Source organism: Centruroides vittatus, unplaced genomic scaffold (genome assembly GCF_030686945.1).
Source record: "Centruroides vittatus isolate TY-2023 unplaced genomic scaffold, ASM3068694v2 contig_424, whole genome shotgun sequence".
NCBI classification, from domain to species: domain Eukaryota; kingdom Metazoa; phylum Arthropoda; class Arachnida; order Scorpiones; family Buthidae; genus Centruroides; species Centruroides vittatus.
The window spans coordinates 728,925-748,339 of record NW_027122230.1 but is presented as its reverse complement, the minus strand read 5'-3'; the positions used below and the strand labels follow the sequence as shown (position 1 = coordinate 748,339).

Below are 19,415 nucleotides of genomic sequence, written 5' to 3'. Positions count from 1 at the left end.
CTTTTACATATTAGCTATTCTTACAGGGTTCATGTAGACCTGGAAAATCAGGGAAAGTCAGAAAATAAGATTTTTAGCAGAAAAAGTCAGGGAATCCGCAAATACCACAGAATTCACGTGCAGCTCTCTCTATCTTTTGATTTGAACGTGCCTTTAAATTTGGTTTGGTATAGGGAGGTCTAAGAAAACTGGAGCGATTAAACAAATGGCAAGATTTGTCATGCTTATATCTTGTAAACTATAAACGATAGTCTCATGAATTTAAATTTTGTTGGATAGAGAGTTTATGTCTATATTTAAAATGGTAGATTATTGGGGTGTGAAGCTGTGTGAAGGAGGGGAAGCAGTTGTCTGCAAAAAACTGAAAATAGGGATGCAGTGCAGCATTTGGGCAGGAAACTTTGGATAGTGAAGAGAGAGGATGTTGAAATTGATGTCGACTTGTACAGAATGACAGGATCTACAATATTATTCATAAATAATAACTGATAAAATAGAATTTGTAAAGTTATAAGCTGATAGCTGTGCGAGTTGAAGAAAACTTACCCAATGTCAAAGAAATTACAAAGAAAATTCAAACAGAAATGTAAGAAACGTATATCATTGAAAAGAAAAATTTTAAATGTTTTGTTTATGAAAATTTTAGTGCTCTGTTCATTAAACTCTTAACAATGCAATGTTGCATGGAAAGAGAGCATTTGATGTTGCATTTATCTAATAGAGAACTGCTGTTGGTTTAACATATACTAATGTATAAATCTTTTTGCAAACTGACATCAAGGATGTGCATGTAACTTGAATGAATTTGGTCTAATTCTAGTATATGATCTACTGATTTGAGATTTGAGTTCTTTCATATATTTTTATAGACTTTTTCACTTTCCCAAAGATTTAAAGATTACCAACATATTGGTATGCCATTATAATGTTTGTGTTTGGCAAAAACAGTAGCTTCTACAAAGGCAAGGCAAATTTCTTTTAAATATCTTGAGTGAGGAGACTTTGTGATCATCTCAGAACTATTAGTGGTAGTGTCCTTCAAACTTTAAATAGGAGGAATATATGACTAGAAAGAAATTTGGAGGTAACATGATTTTAATGTTTGCTTCCTATCTTATTATAAAGGAAGTTTTGTGTCAAGCTGTATGTTGCTGTCAAGTTGTGTCAAGCTGTATGTAAGTTTGAGAGAGGAATCTCTAAGAGACTTTTTACCATTACTATCATCTTGCAATGTTCTAAGTTTTTGTTATAGATTTCCTCTACTAATTCTACTGAATTTTTTAAAACAATTCTATTTTTTATATAATATTTTCTTTTGATAACTTGAAATCGTGTCGTGTGTAATTTAACAATCACTTGGCTTCCTTTCATCTTTATTTCAGTTGAACTGAAATAAAGATGAAAGGAAGCCAAGTGATCATTAAATTACACTGCTTTGTGTGTGAGAAACAATAATATTTTCTAACAAAGGTGCCTAAGATTTTCTTAATATGATACATGAAAATGATTGTCCGTTGAGGCCCATTTGGTTTGTGAGTTTTTGAAAAGCCAAATAAGCATGGTGGCAATTGTATTTCAGGTATAATGTAACATAGACTTTGAGAAGAGTCTGTCACTGTCATGTCTGAGAAGAGGGCTACCAGTAGTATTGGGAGTGAATGGGCATTGATCCCTCTTTCACCCCATTTTTTATATGTTACTGCTCCAATTTTAAGCTTCTTGGTACCAAGTACTCCTTTTTATCTTTATAACATCACAAAATGATTATGTTCTGTACCATGAACTAAAAATTTACAAATATTAATTAAAATACAACCCAGAGAGTATGTTTCATTCTTTAACCACTATTTCCAATTATTCATAAACCACATACCTACTGAACAACACCCTCTGTAAGAAAGCCTATAACTGATGTTTTTACCTACTGATGATGATTGCACTAGAGGACAAACTTCTTTATATTTTTATGTGGGTTGTAAGGAGGTTTGTGGTTTTTTAGTTTATAGTACTTTAATCTGATCTTGTAAATTCCTGGCTTTTTAACTTCTGCCATATTATGTAAATTATTGTGGGCAGTTCTGATGGAAATTGACTACAAAGAGGAGAAAAACTCTAATTCCAGTAGTAGTCTTTAAATAAAGGCATATTTTGAGGTTTGTACTTTGTCAACTATGGAACTTTTTTGTCATTTAAAATATTTTTATCATTTTCTTATTATTATTGCTAACTACATTAGCAAATAAAGAAGTCTCTGCAGTCACAAAACCCAGAGTTTTTGGTGAAAATTAAATATCCTCTGCTCATATCTGTCAATGTTGAGAGATTGTTTTTGCAGTTCAAAGATTTACTTTTCTCATGTCTTCAGTCGACCAAGGAGAATGTAGAATGACTGTGTATTCACAAGTACAATGTTTTTCTGTTTGTAAACTATGAAACCACTGTATTGGATTCCAAAAATGACTAATTTATTTTAATTTTCTATTATTTTTTCAGTTTTGTATGTTTTATGTATAATTTTATGTAGAAAAAAATACAGTTTTACTGTTAGATATTTTTAACACCTTTTTTAAAAAAAATTATCATCTTTTTTTAGCCCCTTGTTTAAAGAAAATTTGCATTTCAACTTCTCAAGGTTACTCATGATAAATTACTCTGGTTTTCTTGCTAAAGTATCTCGTTTTATGAATTATTTTATATTAAAGTGAAATGTGATATATTTTATATTGATAAAAATAAAAAAAATTTTTTTTTACTTTTATAGTTCCACAGAAGAATTTTTATTATCTGCTGGTAACAGAATGACTCGTAAACAACTTCGCAATTGTTTAAAGGATGTTAAAGCTTTACATGCAGAATTCTGGGTATGATTAATTTTCTTACTATTTTATTCAAATTATTTATTTAAAAATAAAAATGAACAGTTTAATTCCAATTATGGTAAATGATAACATTGAATTTCTGGATTTTAAATTAGTGATCTTTGAGATATTAATAAGTTAAATTTATTAATTCAGGGAATTTTCATTAGTTTGAAATTCAAGGGATGAAATAATCACAACTTTGAATTATTGAGTTTTGAATTATCTGGGATTTACATAATTCTGTACTATATGCCAAATGCCATGTAACTGATGTAATTTATTAAGCAAATAGAATATGGCTACATATACAGAATGCTATTTTTGCTAATTAATAATTAATAATAATAATAATATAAATAAACTGCAGGTAAACAGCACATGTGTGATGAGAACCTTGCAGGTTGCCAGATAGGTTTTATTAAAAAGTAAAGCAGACTTCGGAATTCCTCTAAAGTAGCCCAAATTATTTTTAACTTGGCCAAAAAAGTAGTAAATCATCCAAATGTAGTAGCCCAGAATCCTATAAATATCTGCTTCTTGTAGCCCAATCTTGCAATCTCAAAAATCAACCATACTTTGAGATAAGAAAAAAAAGGGTAGTCCTTGTGTTACTATAGAAGCAAAGCTGTATTGACCAGAGTAGAAGTGTACTTGGTCTGTTGTTCTCTTACAGCATGGAGGCATTTTGATCTAAATAAACAAGTTAACATACTCATATCATAGTTCAGTCAGAATTTCACTTCAAATTTTGAAGTAGCCATATTTTGGACTAAGTGAATTACTTAACAAGTAAATCTCTACATTCCCAGCTGGGAAAAAGTATGGTTACGAACTAATGAGATTCGGAATTAATGAAGATTTCCTGTAATAGAAACTTTGTCACATTAATATGTATTAATTAAATTTAAATACATATTAATGCATATGTAAAGTTAGGCTTAAGTCAAAACTGAATCATTTGGCTATATTAGGCTTGAAAGGTTGGAATACAATATTGTCTTAACCCTTCATCACGCGCGTGCGCAGTCAAATCGAAATCACGCGCGCTCGGTCAAATCGGCACCAAATTAAAAAATTAATTAATAAAAATTTAGCGTCGAAAAACGGGTATTTTTACTTTAATCCAGTTTATTAATATGTTTGTAATCGAATTCAGTCAAAAAAGTTTTAATTTCATCATAATTTATTGATGATTTTAATTTTTTAATATTAGAAGGTAATTAGCATAAATTACAAAGTGTCGTGTTTCATCTTCGCTCCCGTTCAAGTTTATTGCTCTAGGCACGCGCCGATGTATGTTTTTAGTTCTACTGGTGATTAGGCTTTTATTTCAACCTCGTCCGTTTTGGTTACTGAAGATGGGGAGACGGGCGTCACGTGATCGCTTACCTCACATTTTACGACAGAAATTACCTTACCTTGAAAGTTTTATTTTTTTTTTCGATTTTAATTATTATTAACTATCTTTTTTTGATGGATTCTCATACTTATATGTGTTATGAAGTTGCAGATATTTTTTTTATTAAGTTTTACAAATTTATGTTTTTTTCTTCGATTTTTATATATAAAATATACGAAAATTCAAATATTTATTAAAATTTATCAGAAATGCTGAACTATAAGTACAGTGTGTTTTACAATACTATTGCGAACAGATATCGTCAATTATTTTATAAACATATTTATAATTTTAATTTTTATAAATTATTTAAATTGATGCAACGCGACGCGCTCAGAATCAATTAATTACTGTCGCGCGTTACTAAAGATGGCGATGGGACTCGATTCAATTACTTCTTCATTTCAGATGTTAATTAAAGAGTGTTATTTTAATATAATATTAAATAGTGTATGTTTATTATAATTAATAAATCTATATAGGAATAATATATATTAATTACTGACTGTATTTAAAAAATAAAAAAACGGATCAAAAATATAATAGAAAAAAAAATGTTTATACTACACGAAAATGTTTTTTACATCTATTCTATTAGATCTATAATAATCCTAACGATGGTGGACTTCACGCCGATCTCTGAATAAGCAAGAGACCAGATAATTGACATCCAGGCGTTAAGTGTCGCCTGGATGTCAATTATCTCGTCTCTTGCTTACATCTATTCTACTTTCAATACAAGAGTTATATAAATAATAATTAAGATAAACAGTATAAATTGGTAATACAAATAAAATTATATTATATATTATTTATTTATACATTTAAATATTCATTTCTATTATTCGTTTATACATTTTACATTATACAATGCTAAAACTTTATGTACATCTTGTATTGCAAAAATTATAATTAGCGTGTGCAAAAAAGTTAATTTTTTTATTTTCTAGGTTAGGCATACGGGGTTTCTTTCACTGATTTAGCAGACAGGACCTTTTGGATGCAGTATTCAACAAATGAACAACTTTTATTGATATATATATCAATAAATGTCATTCATTTGTTGGATACTTTATCCAAAAGGTCCTGTTTGCAAATCCGTGAAAGCAAGCCCTTATGCCTAACCCAGAAAATAAAAAAAATACAGAAAAATAGATAATATAAAAAATGAATACGTTCATATAGTGTTAACTTTCTAATTGTGTTCTTCCACTCAGGGAAATGTTGTGATGGTGTCATAAAACTTTAAAAAATAATTAAAAAATACCATTGTAAGAAATTAAATTATTTCCGGTCAAATTTCAGTTTATTAGAAGTAATTCACTTTAAAATAACGCGATTATAAACAAAGAAGCGCGCGCGCCACCGCTGCGGCTATTTTTAGTAACAACGACTGGCGGGAAATTTCAAAATTGAAATCCGCGATAACGCGCGCCATAGTGCCGATTCGGCACCAATAATTAATTAAAAATAACGGAACGCTTTAAGCAAAAAATGAATAGCGCATCATAAAATTGAAGAAAAATTAGACAGGTAATAATTTTTTCAGATTTTTCGGACAATTAGAATTTTTACACGAACTAATTAAAAATCGATTGGTGCGGAATCAGCACTAGGCGCGTGACGAAGGGTTAAACACACACAACTGAACCAATACCAGCAACTATGTAATTCATAAAAAAAGAAATATTTACTAATGTCTTTGTGCATTTAAAATAGACATTATCATGCATATAACATAGAACAAAATGATTACATTAAACACATTATGCAAAGATTTTTAAAATTAAGCCAGTATGATGAAGTATAATAAAGAAAAAATATATTTCTCTTACAGACAATACATATGAAATGTGTATTTATTGTACTTCATCGTCCTGGCTTAATTTTAAAAATTGTAAATTATTTTTTAATTGTGCTGCCACCGCTAAAGGGAAGAATTGGACTATTTTACATTTGAAGGCAGAGGAGAAGCCTCAAATTAAAGGTCGACTCTGCCGTGGAATTGTCTTATACCTCAACAGCGTGAGAAAGGATGTATAGTGTAAATACATCCTTTCTCACGCTGTTGAGGTATAAGACAATTCCACGGCAGAGTCGACCTTTTATTTGAGGCTTCTCCTCCGCCTTCAAATGTAAAATAGTCCAAATTTATCTTTGTATACTAGTACTTTTATCAATTAACAGGACTTATTATACTGGAATATTATGGATGCAGATACAAAGTCTTACTGATCAGAAATAATATTTTTATTTAGTTAACCTTTAAGTAACAGGTTAACTAAATAAAAAATATTATTTCTGATCAGTAAGACTTTGTATCTGCATCCATAATATTCCAGTATAATAAGTCCTGTTAATTGATAAAAGTACTAGTATACAAAGATAAATTTCAGCTATTATAAAGGACACAAAGGCATAATAAGTAAAATAGTCCAATTCTTCCCTTTAGCGGTGGCAGCACAATTAAAAAATAATTTACAATTTTTAAAATTAAGCCAGGACGATGAAGTACAATAAAGACACATTTCATATGTATTGTCTGTAAGAGAAATATATTTTTTCTTTATTGTATGTATACAAAGAATTTACATGTTAAAATTAAAATCATCAATGGAACAATACAGTTACAGTTTAAAATTATATATGTTACTATACATTTTAAAATTATATCCCAAATAATATATATATTATTCAGAAATATTAAAGAATAATTTATAAAATTTGTTTAAATTGTTTCCCATAAACATTACATACTAAGATTAAGTTAAAATGTTGTCCTAATTATTTTTTCAGCATGTAAGATCAAGTGATATTTGATGTTAGTTACATTGATGTTTTTGGAAATTTAAATGTTGGTTATGTTTGATTGATTTTGGAGTTGTTTCTGAAGATAAGTTGGATGGATTTAAAGATGTTCTGTGCCAAAATAAAAATGACTTCTATATCAAGATAGTATTTGAGATGTTATAATGTAAAAGAGTTCAGAACTTAATGATGCATTCTTAATTTATAAAATTTTAATGTTTAAATTATTGAAGTTTTAAGTATTGAATTTTTTAAATCTGAAAATATTTAATATCATAATTTTTGTTTTAATGAAATAATAAATTTTGAAGTAGATTGAAAAGAATTTTGAAATAAATGAATACTTTCAGTCAATTAAATATTTAAGTTTGAAAGATTTATTTTTAAATAACAATCTAGTAAAGTTAGTTAAATAATTGGTTTAATTTATTCTTAATAAATCTGTTTGGACTTATTTTTATTTAAATTTTTTCTAGAAATTGTATTCATTCTCACTACATTTAACAGGAAATACCAATGAATCACCCTGAAAAGGTTGAAATCCCTGGTTCGGGAACTAAAAATCGTTACAAGACAATTATGCCAAGTGAGTATTTCTTATATAACATTTATACATAAATACAGTATTTTTATTTAAGATACTTTCTTTAATGGAGACCATGATTGTCCTAAATGTTAGAAGGAAATTTGAAAGAGTTAAAAATGTCAGGATATTTATTTGGATTAACTGTGTTTTGGAATTTTCAATCCCATCATCTGATCCACAGTATTAAGTGTTCTGACAATTCAAATAGAACAACTGTTTGTACATAACTTTTTGAATCTAAGTAATCAATGATTATATTCAAAAAATTATCTATTGAATCTATAATATATGTTTGTATTGACTATTATTTTGTTCTAATTCTTGTTTTATTATTTTTGGTTGTTTCGTTACCTTATCTTTCTTTTATTTTAGTTTATACTTGTGTTTGACTGGAAAGAGAATGGAAAGTGTTGAGTTGCTTATTGTTAGTGTTTCAGCTTTTCAATAGTATATTTTACTTTTTAATTTCTAGTTTTATTTTTGTTTCTTAGTTTATGCGTGGGTAATATTATTTCATGTTTATTATAATTTTTGTATATGTTACTGCTAAAGCTCGAAAGCAGTTAATGTGTACATTACCTAGCTAATCTCCAAATTAACTAGGGTGATCCATTAAAGTTTCGAAAATTGTTCCATTTTTCAAATTACCTAGGTAATGTGCAGATGATCTAGATCAGCGTTTCTCAACCTTTTTTGGCCCGCGGACCAGTAGATTTGTTAAAAAAAATTGTGGACCAGTGATATTTTCTTAACAACTAATTTTTACTAAGTATTTATAAAGAACTACTACGTAAGTTAGTTGTAGCATTTTTATTATCATTTGCCTACAGTAATATTTAAATGTAAAGATATATAATTATACATACATATAATAATAAGTAAGTATATAAACCTTTAACAAAAATGAAGAAAATTATAAAAAAATCACAAACTCATGGATGTAGGAACACAACAAAAATATCATTCTTACGATTACCAAAAAATTAAATCAATGGGAACAAACTCTTAAGAAAAATTAGAACAAAAAATCAGAGATTATAAAAAAAATCAAAAACTCATTGCATATGAACATATTGTTAATGAGAAGATTGCTGCTGCTCTTCTTCAATCAACTTGTCAATTGTTGGTTCCAAATTAGACAAGCTAAGTCGGAGCGGTGAAATAACCGAAAGCCGATTTCTAAATTTATTTTTTATTACCGTCATAGATGAAAATCCCGATTCACATAAATATGTAGTTGCGAAGGGGATTAACATTTTCATTGCTTTCTCGTATAGAAATGGATATTCATTTTTCAATTTGATCCAAAATTTATCTATGGACATTGTTGAAAAACTAGCTTTTAACATAATATCTGCACTAATCTCAAGAAGGGACTCATATTCTCTGTCATTTAAATTTAACTTACTATTGTCATATGTTATGAAAGGGTTTGTTATCCACACATTTCTTTCACACGTGGTTTTTTCAGATGGGAAATATTTTTCGAAACCAATATTTAAAGATTGTAAGTGTTGCCCAATGATTGTATTTAATTTTGATAAGTTTAAATCTTGTTGCAAATTAACAAAATCAAAGTAATTATTAAAAATATCAATATTATTGTTATTTACTTTATCCACCCAAAAATTAATTTTTTTCTTAAATCCATCTATTTTATTAAATAAATGAAACGCATTTATGGAAGCTCCTTGTAAACTCAAATTTAAATCGTTGATATATGAAAATATATCACTTAAATATGCTAGTTTTGCAACCCATTCTACATCAGACAAATGCATACTTAAAGGATTATTTTTTTCTCTTAAAAATATTTCTACTTCCATCCTTAATTCAAAAAGCCTGGTTAAAATCTTATCCCGCGAGAGCCATCGAACTTCTGTATGAAGTAATAATTGCTCATGTTCGGCACCAACCTCCTGACAAAATATTGCAAATAATCTGCAGTTTAAATCGCTTTTTTTAATAAAATTAATAATTTTTATAGATTCCGCTAAAACCTCATTTAATTCTGCGGATAAACTTTTCGCAGCTAAATGTTGTCTGTGTATTATACAGTGGGTCATTAATAAATCAGAATTAGCTGCTTCCTGAATTATTTTAGTAACACCAGAATGTCTGCCAATCATACTAGCCGCCCCATCGGTACATACACCTACGCAATTTTTCCATTCTAAAGAATGTTTAATAATATAAGAATTAAGTGCGTTAAAAATCTCATCACTTGTTGTATATGAAACCAATTCTATACAACACAAGAATTCTTCTTTTATTTCCTCCAAAATAAAATCAATATATCTAACGTAGCAAATTAATATGGCTTTTTGGGAAATATCGCATGATTCATCAATTTGTATTGCAAAAAGTGTTGATTCCTTTATCTTTTGGATTAACTGATATTCCAAATTCTCTGATAATTTTTCAATTCTTCTTCTTATGGTATCATTAGATAAGGGAATCGATTTGATTTTATCAACAGCAGCTTGTCCAAACATCTCTAAACAAACGTCTATTAAAACAGGTTTTATTAAATTTTCCCCAGTGGTAAATGATTTTTTGGTTTTAGCAATTCGAAGGGCAACTAAGCACGAGCATTTTAGTAGTGACTTGTTCGGAATAAAATTTTGTTTAAATGTTTTTGTTTGCAATTCTAACTCTTGTTTTTTACGCTCAAAATATTCACGCGGTTTATTTTCCAGCTCAGAATGTATAGCCTTCAAATGTCGTAACATTTTCGATGGTTTCATAGCATCATTTACTAGAACTTCATGGCAAATGATACACATCGGACGTACATCTTCTTCCGTAGATTTGGGCCAAAGAATAAAACCATATTTTAAATATTCAGGGTTGTACTGTCTGATAATTGGTTTCTTCTTTTTGCTGGCGGAAGTCCTGTTTTGTGGTCATTTTTTTGAGACGTTGAACTGGTATTCAAAAAATTAAACAGCGAGCCTTGTTTACGGTTCATGTTACTAAGGGTTAAAAAATATTTTTTTATTAGCTTTTATATAAGTATATAAATAGTCAATAAACTTACTTTTATATTAGTTCAATCCAGTTAAACATATGTATAATTATTATAATGTTTCGTTTAACAATAAATTAAAGACACACCCAGACCACAACACAATTTACAATGATAAAGCTGCTTAAGTTTCTGTCGTCAATAGAGTCAGTCGGCCAGTGTCTGCGCGCCGCGCTTTCGCACACATCCACATCATGCAACAAAAATGCAACTTGTATGAAAAATATTCTGTACGTTCGTTACTTCCAACGATAGGAATTACACTTGTAAGAATTTCGGGAATTTGTCTTCAGTGCCGTACTAATCATAAATTACGTAGAACTAAATTAAGTAAATTTTTTTCGTGAATAGGGGAAATGTCCGCGGACCAGTAAAATTTCTCCGCGGACCACTAATGGTCCGCCGGACCATCGGTTGAGAATAGCTGATCTAGATAATCCGCACATTACCTACTAGGCACTCAGTAAAGTGAAAATAAGATCTTTGCTGGAACAACAGCAACATTTCTGTACGCTTAAATTAACATAATGTTATTTATTTAATTTTCGATATCTAAAGAATCAAGTTAATACAATCAACAAATTAGTCGATAGAATCAATTTTCAATCAATTAAAAAACTGTAATACAAAATGTCAAACGGTTTAAAATATTATTACAATTAGGGAAATGAATTTGCAAAACAAACATAAGATAAAATTGTGCTTACTTATTAGTGCAATCTAAAGATTGGTGACACTTTGAGTTACTTAGCAATTGGTTTTGCAACAAGCACACCTATTTGTGGTACATTTAGATTTGCAGTCACATTTTCTGAAACCCTGCCCAGTACCGAGGTATTGTTTTATTGCTGTTTGATGTAAAGATGCTTCTACAGAAGGGACATCTTCTTTTGTTAAAAATCTCTCTTTACAAACACCGAATTCAGATTTTGCATAGAATTGTTTTAAAATACCCATTTTAGTACCAAGTTTATAAAAGCTATCCTTTGTTTTACTAAGAACCACAACTAAAATTGAGCGTGCATCAGTTTTTGCTCTGTCTTCTTTGGGAAATAGTAGGAAAAGAAAATGAGAGAAACAAACTTTTGAACTTTAACGATACAGAAGCCATTAATGTGCAGATTACCTAGGTAAAATGCAGAAAACTCTTGATTCCACACATTAACTAGGTTAGCTAGGTAATGTACACATTAACGGCTTTCGAGCTTTAGCGGTAACATATATACTTCAAATGTTGGTGTGAGGACTGCCAGGGTATATAATACAGTTATGACTATATACTGCTTAATCGGCAGCTAATCATTTGATTGGCCCTCGGTTGTCTAAAAGGAATGGCTTCCTAACTTCATTTAGGAATAATGAGTGCGGAGGGACTTCTATTAAAAGGTGGTAAATGCAGAGATAAAGGATTGCAAAATCCAGTCTCCTGTCAGGATTCCCGACACCAGCTAGAGTAATTAAAATATGAACATGCCCCCTAACTTGCATTTACTTCTATAAATAGATTCTATGACATCCAAAAAATGGGAGCACATCGATAAATAATGAGATCCTTTTATAAAACAAATAACAATATATTTAATTAAACGAACGATAAAACTACAGATAAATATATATGAGATAATGTTAGTGAATAGTGATCAATTATATCGAGATCTATCTATACTATCTTATGCCTATCTCGCAGAGAGAGAGAATCTATGCGTGTGAGAGAGAGTTTACATTCATCTATCAAAATTATATTACCTTCACTTTCATATTCAATATCTTTGGTAGTGTTTCATGGGAGAGGTTCTTGAGGAGACAAACTGATGATAACTTGTATGGCGAATTCAGGTATCTTCTTGATCACCAGGGAACTGCGCTAACTAGTATGGCCAATTCTGGTATCTACTTGATCTCCCAGGAACTGCACAAAAAGGCGGAAAAATCATGCCTTTTTATAGAGATGACGGCTGGACAGATGGCCAAGTCCCGTGCGCAAAGGCTGCATCTGAATCATTCCCAAGTCAGTCGTTTAACAAGGAAGTTCAACATCCTCTTTTTCTTAAAACGAAAATATTATATATCCTGTGATAAAATTTTGTTAAAGTTATAAAATATTATTTCTCTATTTAAATTTAAAACGTTAATTTCACAAATAATTTCTTTAAATAGCTGACCCCCAAATCTTGATTCTCACTTTGGTAATTTAAAAATATCTGTAATTTGTTAAAGAAATGTTCAAATTTGTATAATAAATTTTCAGAACATTGAATGTCATGGATCTGAAGATGGGATCAAAAATCCTGAAAGCACTTAATCTGAATAAATATTTTGACTCCTTTAATTCTTTTGAGTTTCTTACATATATGTATCTACATACATTAGATCTGTCTAGAGCAGTAATCTCCAAACTTTTTTGATCACGTACCCCTAAGACGAAAATAATTATAAGTTGTACCCCTATAACATAATATAAAATTTGTTGTTTTTAGGTTCTCAAATACATATTCAGACAAGGAATTGGAAGGAATGTAGAGTCTAAATGAATCTCACTCATCTGCAATAAAACTTTTCAAATAAATGAAATAAATTAGAAAAATGTACATATAAAATCTATGTTTACGGAGTAAATTGCTCCGTAACATATTTAGGTAACTCCGTAACATATTTTTTACATGTTAGAAAAATTTGCTACATTTCAACTGTAAATACATAATTTCTGCTAAATTTTCTGCTACCTGCAATTAGAATTTTTTCAGTGTATGATTGCAAGTGATTGTGAGCCTACTTCTTTGGGAGAATGACTGTAAGATTAGACAGACTGCGGACAGGACAAAAACAATATTTTGACAAGAATCACTTTGTGTACCCCTCTGGGATATGTGTATTCCACTTTGGAGACCACTATTCTAGAGAGAAATTTAGCACTCCAAATGTAGCCATGTTTGGTATGGTGATATTTTTGGAAATCCCCAAGGTATATATATCTATGAAAACTTAGTTTATAACCATCATCTAATAACTGGATTAATAAGTATGAAACTCCACCCAACAAAATCTTTTTAATTCCAGGAAAAAGTTTTAATAAAAACATAAAATTCAAGAAATGTTTTTGATCTTACTCAACATCTGCATCAGGTCAAATTCAGTGTTCCATTATGGAATACACTCAGAAAATTAGTACTAAAACTTTTCATTGTTGCACTTATGGCCCTGCAAACAACGAATATATTAGGTAAACTGAAAAGTAATGTCGTGTCTGAACATGTCAATACTTGTTTATCATTTATCAGCTCATTGTGTACTTCAAAGCCATGTGAAGGTCAAAGTGACTTGTTTACTTGTAAATAATTAAATCTTAAATTTTTTTTTGCAATTTTGGGTGAAATGATCAGCCAAATACCAAAAGAGGTACATATCTGGCATTGTATGCTTTTTGAGTTTCATGAAGGTAGTAATGCAACAGTTGCTACCAAAAACATTTGCGATGTTTATCCAAATGCGTTAGATGTTCGTAAATGCCAAAGGTGGTTTTCTAAGTTCATATCCAGGAAATTTTGATCTTTCCGACTCGTATCGATCAGGAAGACCAATAACTTTAGACAATGACCTGTTAAGGGCAGAAGTGGAAGCAAATCCATGTCAGACAATCAAGGAACTGTCGAACACTCTTAACCAACCTTGCTCGACCATCCAAGAACATTTGCAGCAGATTGGTAAAGTATGCAGAGCAGGTATTTGGGTCCCGCATAATCTGTTCGAAGAAAACAAAGCTAACCAATCCACCACATGCAACTTATTGTTTCAATGACCCAATACAGAAGTATTTTTTGATCGCTTGATCACTGGAGATGAAAAATGGGTCCTCTATGATAATCCAAAATGCAAAAGGCAGTGACTCTCTTCGAATGAATCACCACAAAGTACTAGAATCACTGCTAAGCCAGGTTTACATCCCAAAAAGGTACTTTTGTGTGTTTGGTGGAGTATTTGTGGAATCCTTCACTTTGAAGTGCTGAAACCTGGAAAACTGTGAATGCAGACCTTTACTGTGAACAATTGGATTGAGCAAATCAATTTTTAATTGAAAAGTGTCCTGCGATTGTCAACAAGAAATGCATTATTCTGCAACATGATAATGCAAGACCACACTACGCAAGACGAACCCTGAAAAAATTAATGAATTGGGGTGGGAGGTACTGCCTCACCCACCATACTCATCCGACATTGCACCATCGGATTTCCATTTATTCCGATCACTACAACACTTTCTATGTGACAAAAAATGTGAAAATTTGGATGATATCCGAAATGCCATCTCCTGGTATTTGAATTGATTTTTATCTATCCGGCATTGAAAATTTGCACACTAGATAGCAAAAGGTTGTTGATAATGAGGTGATCACATCATTGATTAAAAATAAAAACTAGTTAAAACTTTATTTGTTTGATTTTAATGTATAAAAACAACATTACTTTCAGGTCGCCCTAATATTACTTGTACAAGACACTAATACTGAACAGAAATCTCAGGAATGTGGGGGATTCTGTTCAGTTGCACCATTCTGAAGGTGTTAAGCCTGATGGTGTAGCAATATATTTAGGACTAACTATAATCAATCTTTTGTGATGACTCTCATATGCAGTGTGATCCTTTTAAGGCTACCAAATTTGTATCATGTCATTGATAAACCACACTTTTTAAGTGTTCCTACAACCAAAAATCACATGGATTAAGATCCAGAAAATGAGGTGACCAGATGAGGGGAAATTCATGAGTAATCATTGTTATTAGTAAAATTTTTTCACAGATTAGTGTTGCGGCATTTGATATATGGAGGTTTTCATTTTGCATGAAATTGGTTGATTCTATACCTTGCCGTTGTTGTAGTTGGGGTACAACAGAAGTGTTAAGTATTCATTAGTCAGTATCTCTGGGCCATTGCAGATCATGTTACAGGTTCATTAGGACTAGCTTCTTTAATGAAGAATAGTCTAAGGACAGTTGGGGCTATGAATCCATACCAGATTGTAAATTTAGGCAAATGCAGTGGAATTGCTGGAAAACAAGTGTTTTCTGTGCCTCATATCAGTAACTCTGAAAGATAGGACTCTGCCCTTACTTAAAGGCACTACAGCGTTCCAGAGCCTGTAACTTAATCATTGGCAGTTGGCATCCAATAATCATTGATGATGTCTGAACATTAATGATGATGTCTGATGTTCTCTGTTGGACTGAGAAATACTCAGGTTCAAGTACAGATAAACCATTAAGATTAGGACAAAAAGGTAGGGAAAATGGTATTTTATTAGTACCAAAACAGTATATTAATATTAACTACACAAACAAGATTAAAAAAAAAGAACCAGAAATGGAGACATGGAACAAAAATAATATTGTACATAAATTGGTGTGTAATTGTATTGAACTCCATATTTATATAGGTTCCAGACAAGGTTTGAAATCAAATTAACATTATGCTACAGAAAAAGAAGGGAAGTTACTGTTAAATCAAAACAAAGGTCATGTAAATTATGTAAGAGAGAGAGAGGAAAAAAAGTTGTCGAAACAAATATGACGTAGAGATAAATGACGTAACAGATCATAGTGGAATGTCGACCTGAGAGATGGAACTTTGATATGAGTGCTCATAAACAATTGATCTACGTTAGAAAACCAGAAAAGGGGGAGAAGAGTTGATGGTCAAAGAGACGTTGCGTGTGATCATTAAAATTCTAATTGACAGAAAATGGAGATAACGGACTAAATTATAAGTGCAAGGTTTATAGTTTTTATTGACATCTCCTGATCAGAGTCGATGGAAGGTGTCAGATAGACTCCAATACAGACCTTTCTCACGACCTGAACTGGTTTCAGTTTTCACCTGCAGACAGGAGAGAACAATCAGGAAGCGAGATGAGGGATGTTGGGCCAATTCAAAAGGTAGATGGAGAGAGAGAAAACTATAAAAACTTTGGATTTTGAGGTTGGACACACAGATCCTTGGCCTAATACCAGCAGATTATAATTTGTATGCCAGTGAACAACAGTGCCTCTGGTCACTTTGGCCGCCCATCAAGTTGGAACTTGGTAATTCAATGGAAAACTCATCTATCTCTTATCAAATACTCTCCCAGGACTGCTGACATTGCCAACACCGCTTCCCAATCTTCACTGTTTCCAAGATGCCAGTTCAAGCTAACTTCAGACATCTAGAACCAGTGCCAAAAGAGAAAACACCTTGTAAATTTTGTAAGCATCACTTTGTTTAATAAATGGGTTGATTGTAAGACATGTGTTATCTCCGTCGCCAACATTACCGCCCACATGCAAACAAACCCTACACTGTTCCTGACATGGAAGTACCATTTCCCCCCTTGACGTCAGCAGACTCACAAGACTAAGAGAGACCGCCGTATAAGCATATCATCATCATCATCCTTTTTTGCTTAAATGTGTTCCATTCATGGAACATATTTGAGCAAAAAAGGATAATGATGATATGTTTTGGTGTTCTAAGGAAATTAAGTAATGTTCAAAAAAAGAATAATGACAATAAATTGGCAGTTGAGAAACACTGCAATCAAAATGGATGTGAGATAATGAAAGAAAATACTAAAATTCAAAGAGGGAAGAAAATTATTTGAAAGGAAAATACAACCATACTTGGCACCATATTAAATAAATAAATAAATGCTAGTTTCAGGAATCAAACAAATTATATTTAATCAGAAATGTTTTCATTCTCTTATGACAACATCTTCAGCAGAAACTTCATTATTCTATGTGGAGTAAACTAGAACTTTGTTTAATAAGTTTCACAACACCTTTCTTTTTTTCTAGCAATTTCTTTAATGTAACTAACATTTTCAGCTATTTTAAGTGGCCTTCTTCAAATTAAATAAAACTGGAACATCAGTTAGAATCATAAATAAGAACATAAATTTAAAACATCAAGATTTTTTTCGCACTCTTATGACATCATGGTTTTTAGGTTTATTTAATGTGATTTCTGGAACTGTTGTAAATGTAATATAGCCAAAATATTTAGCTGAATATTAGTCATTGCTATTTTAAATTATTTTTGAAAAGAGAATCTGTTATCTGATTTGTTGTTTCACTTTTTACTAAATTCATTGCAAGGAAAAAACTGGTCACATACTTATTATTATCACCTCACCTCTGGAAGAAGTAATAAGGTTTTGTAATCAGGGTTCCTGCCTTTATAAAAGTTTGACAACAAATGACTTTTAAGTGCAAAGCTTTTAATGAAGTTAATGATTTTGATAGTATCACAAAGCACATCTAAATTTGATGATATATTTTTAGCTACGAGTGTTTCCTTGTGAATCATGCAGTGTGTAAAAGTGATTTGTTTATTGCCATCAGCTTCAACTTTTGCTAAAAATTAACATTTTTGCCCATCACTGCTCCAACACCATCTGTAAAGATTACAGTGCAATTTTTCCATTTCAAACTTTCATTTCTGATAAACTTTGATAAGTATCAGTTGTTTCATCTAACTGGATTGCAAACTTTGGGCTGTTCTTAAGCCTGCTAATAAACTGCTGGAATTGGTTATTACTAATTTTAGAAATTCTTTTGCAACCAATATCATTCAATAAAGGAATTTTACAAATTTCACTTTTATAGTTTTTCACAAGAATTATTCATCACATTTTAACAGAAACAGGTAACATGAGATCATTTATTGAGTAAGGCATTTTAGATTTTGCTATTAGATAAGAAGCTTTGTAAGTACTTTTTGTAAGTACTTTATAGTACTAGAAACTTTATAAGTACTAAGTACAAGTAAGTACTTTTTGTTGACAGTAACAAATCTGTGAAAATCTTGTTTGTTTTTTTGTTTGAAAATTTTAGAAGTAGTTCAAAATATTCCCTTGGTTTATTGCAGTATTCTGCATGCTTGGTGTCAAGATGTCATTTTAGTGGATGGTTTCGTGCTCTTTGGAGCCAGATTTTCATTACAAATTAAGCAATGACGTTGTTCTACACTATCATGATTATTATAAGTAAATCCATATTCCAAAAATGAATTGATGTAGTTTCTTTCTTTTATCAATTCAGGTGTTTTTAATTAAAGGAAATTTGTATTTGTAACATCAAACCAAACCTTTTATTTTAATTTTTATCAAATTACACTGTGGCTGTATGCCATATTAGATTTAAGTTTAGTTCATAATCTTTAGCATATTTCCTTTGTTTTTTGTTCTTTCCACCTTCTATAACTTTCTAATCTTCTTAATTACTATTCCTCTTGGAGATGAGGGCCACTTGGAATGTCAATGAATGCATTTCCTGGAATTGTCAATGAATGCAAAATTTCCTGAAGGCACACATGGGGAGAAAGAGTCATGCGTTGGCTGGTCCTCATAGTGAGAGGACGAACAGGAGAATAGGGAGAATTGCCAAGTATCTGAGAGACAGATGAAACCAATTTGGAGTAATCATCATCATCAATCAATCTTTATTTGTAGTAAGGAAAAACCTTGTTACAGGGGGTTAGTATTATACATAGCTTTAAGTTTACAAATATAATTTATACATTATTCTGTTAGCCAAATCTGTAAACACAACAATAAAATTATACAAATTTTTTGATAACAAATATGAACATATAGATAAATCATTATCCTTACTTATTATGTTTACATAGTAAATTTAGACAATAAAGTAATGAATCAACAATAATTTTCAATTAATTCAATATCGTTTTAACTCATTTG

The 19,415-nt window shown here is 30.8% G+C and overlaps 1 protein-coding gene across 2 annotated transcripts in view; it reads left to right on the top strand.

The window, feature by feature from the left end:
• LOC136976766 (tyrosine-protein phosphatase non-receptor type 5-like) overlaps nt 1-19,415 on the top strand; it is a 104,768-nt gene that overhangs the window by 46,937 nt on the left and 38,416 nt on the right. For both annotated transcript variants that reach the window (XM_067272127.1, XM_067272126.1), the window contains exons 8-9: nt 2,762-2,861; nt 7,576-7,654. In XM_067272127.1, the coding sequence (XP_067128228.1) occupies nt 2,762-2,861; nt 7,576-7,654 (179 nt within the window). The remainder of the gene's footprint in view (nt 1-2,761; nt 2,862-7,575; nt 7,655-19,415) is intronic.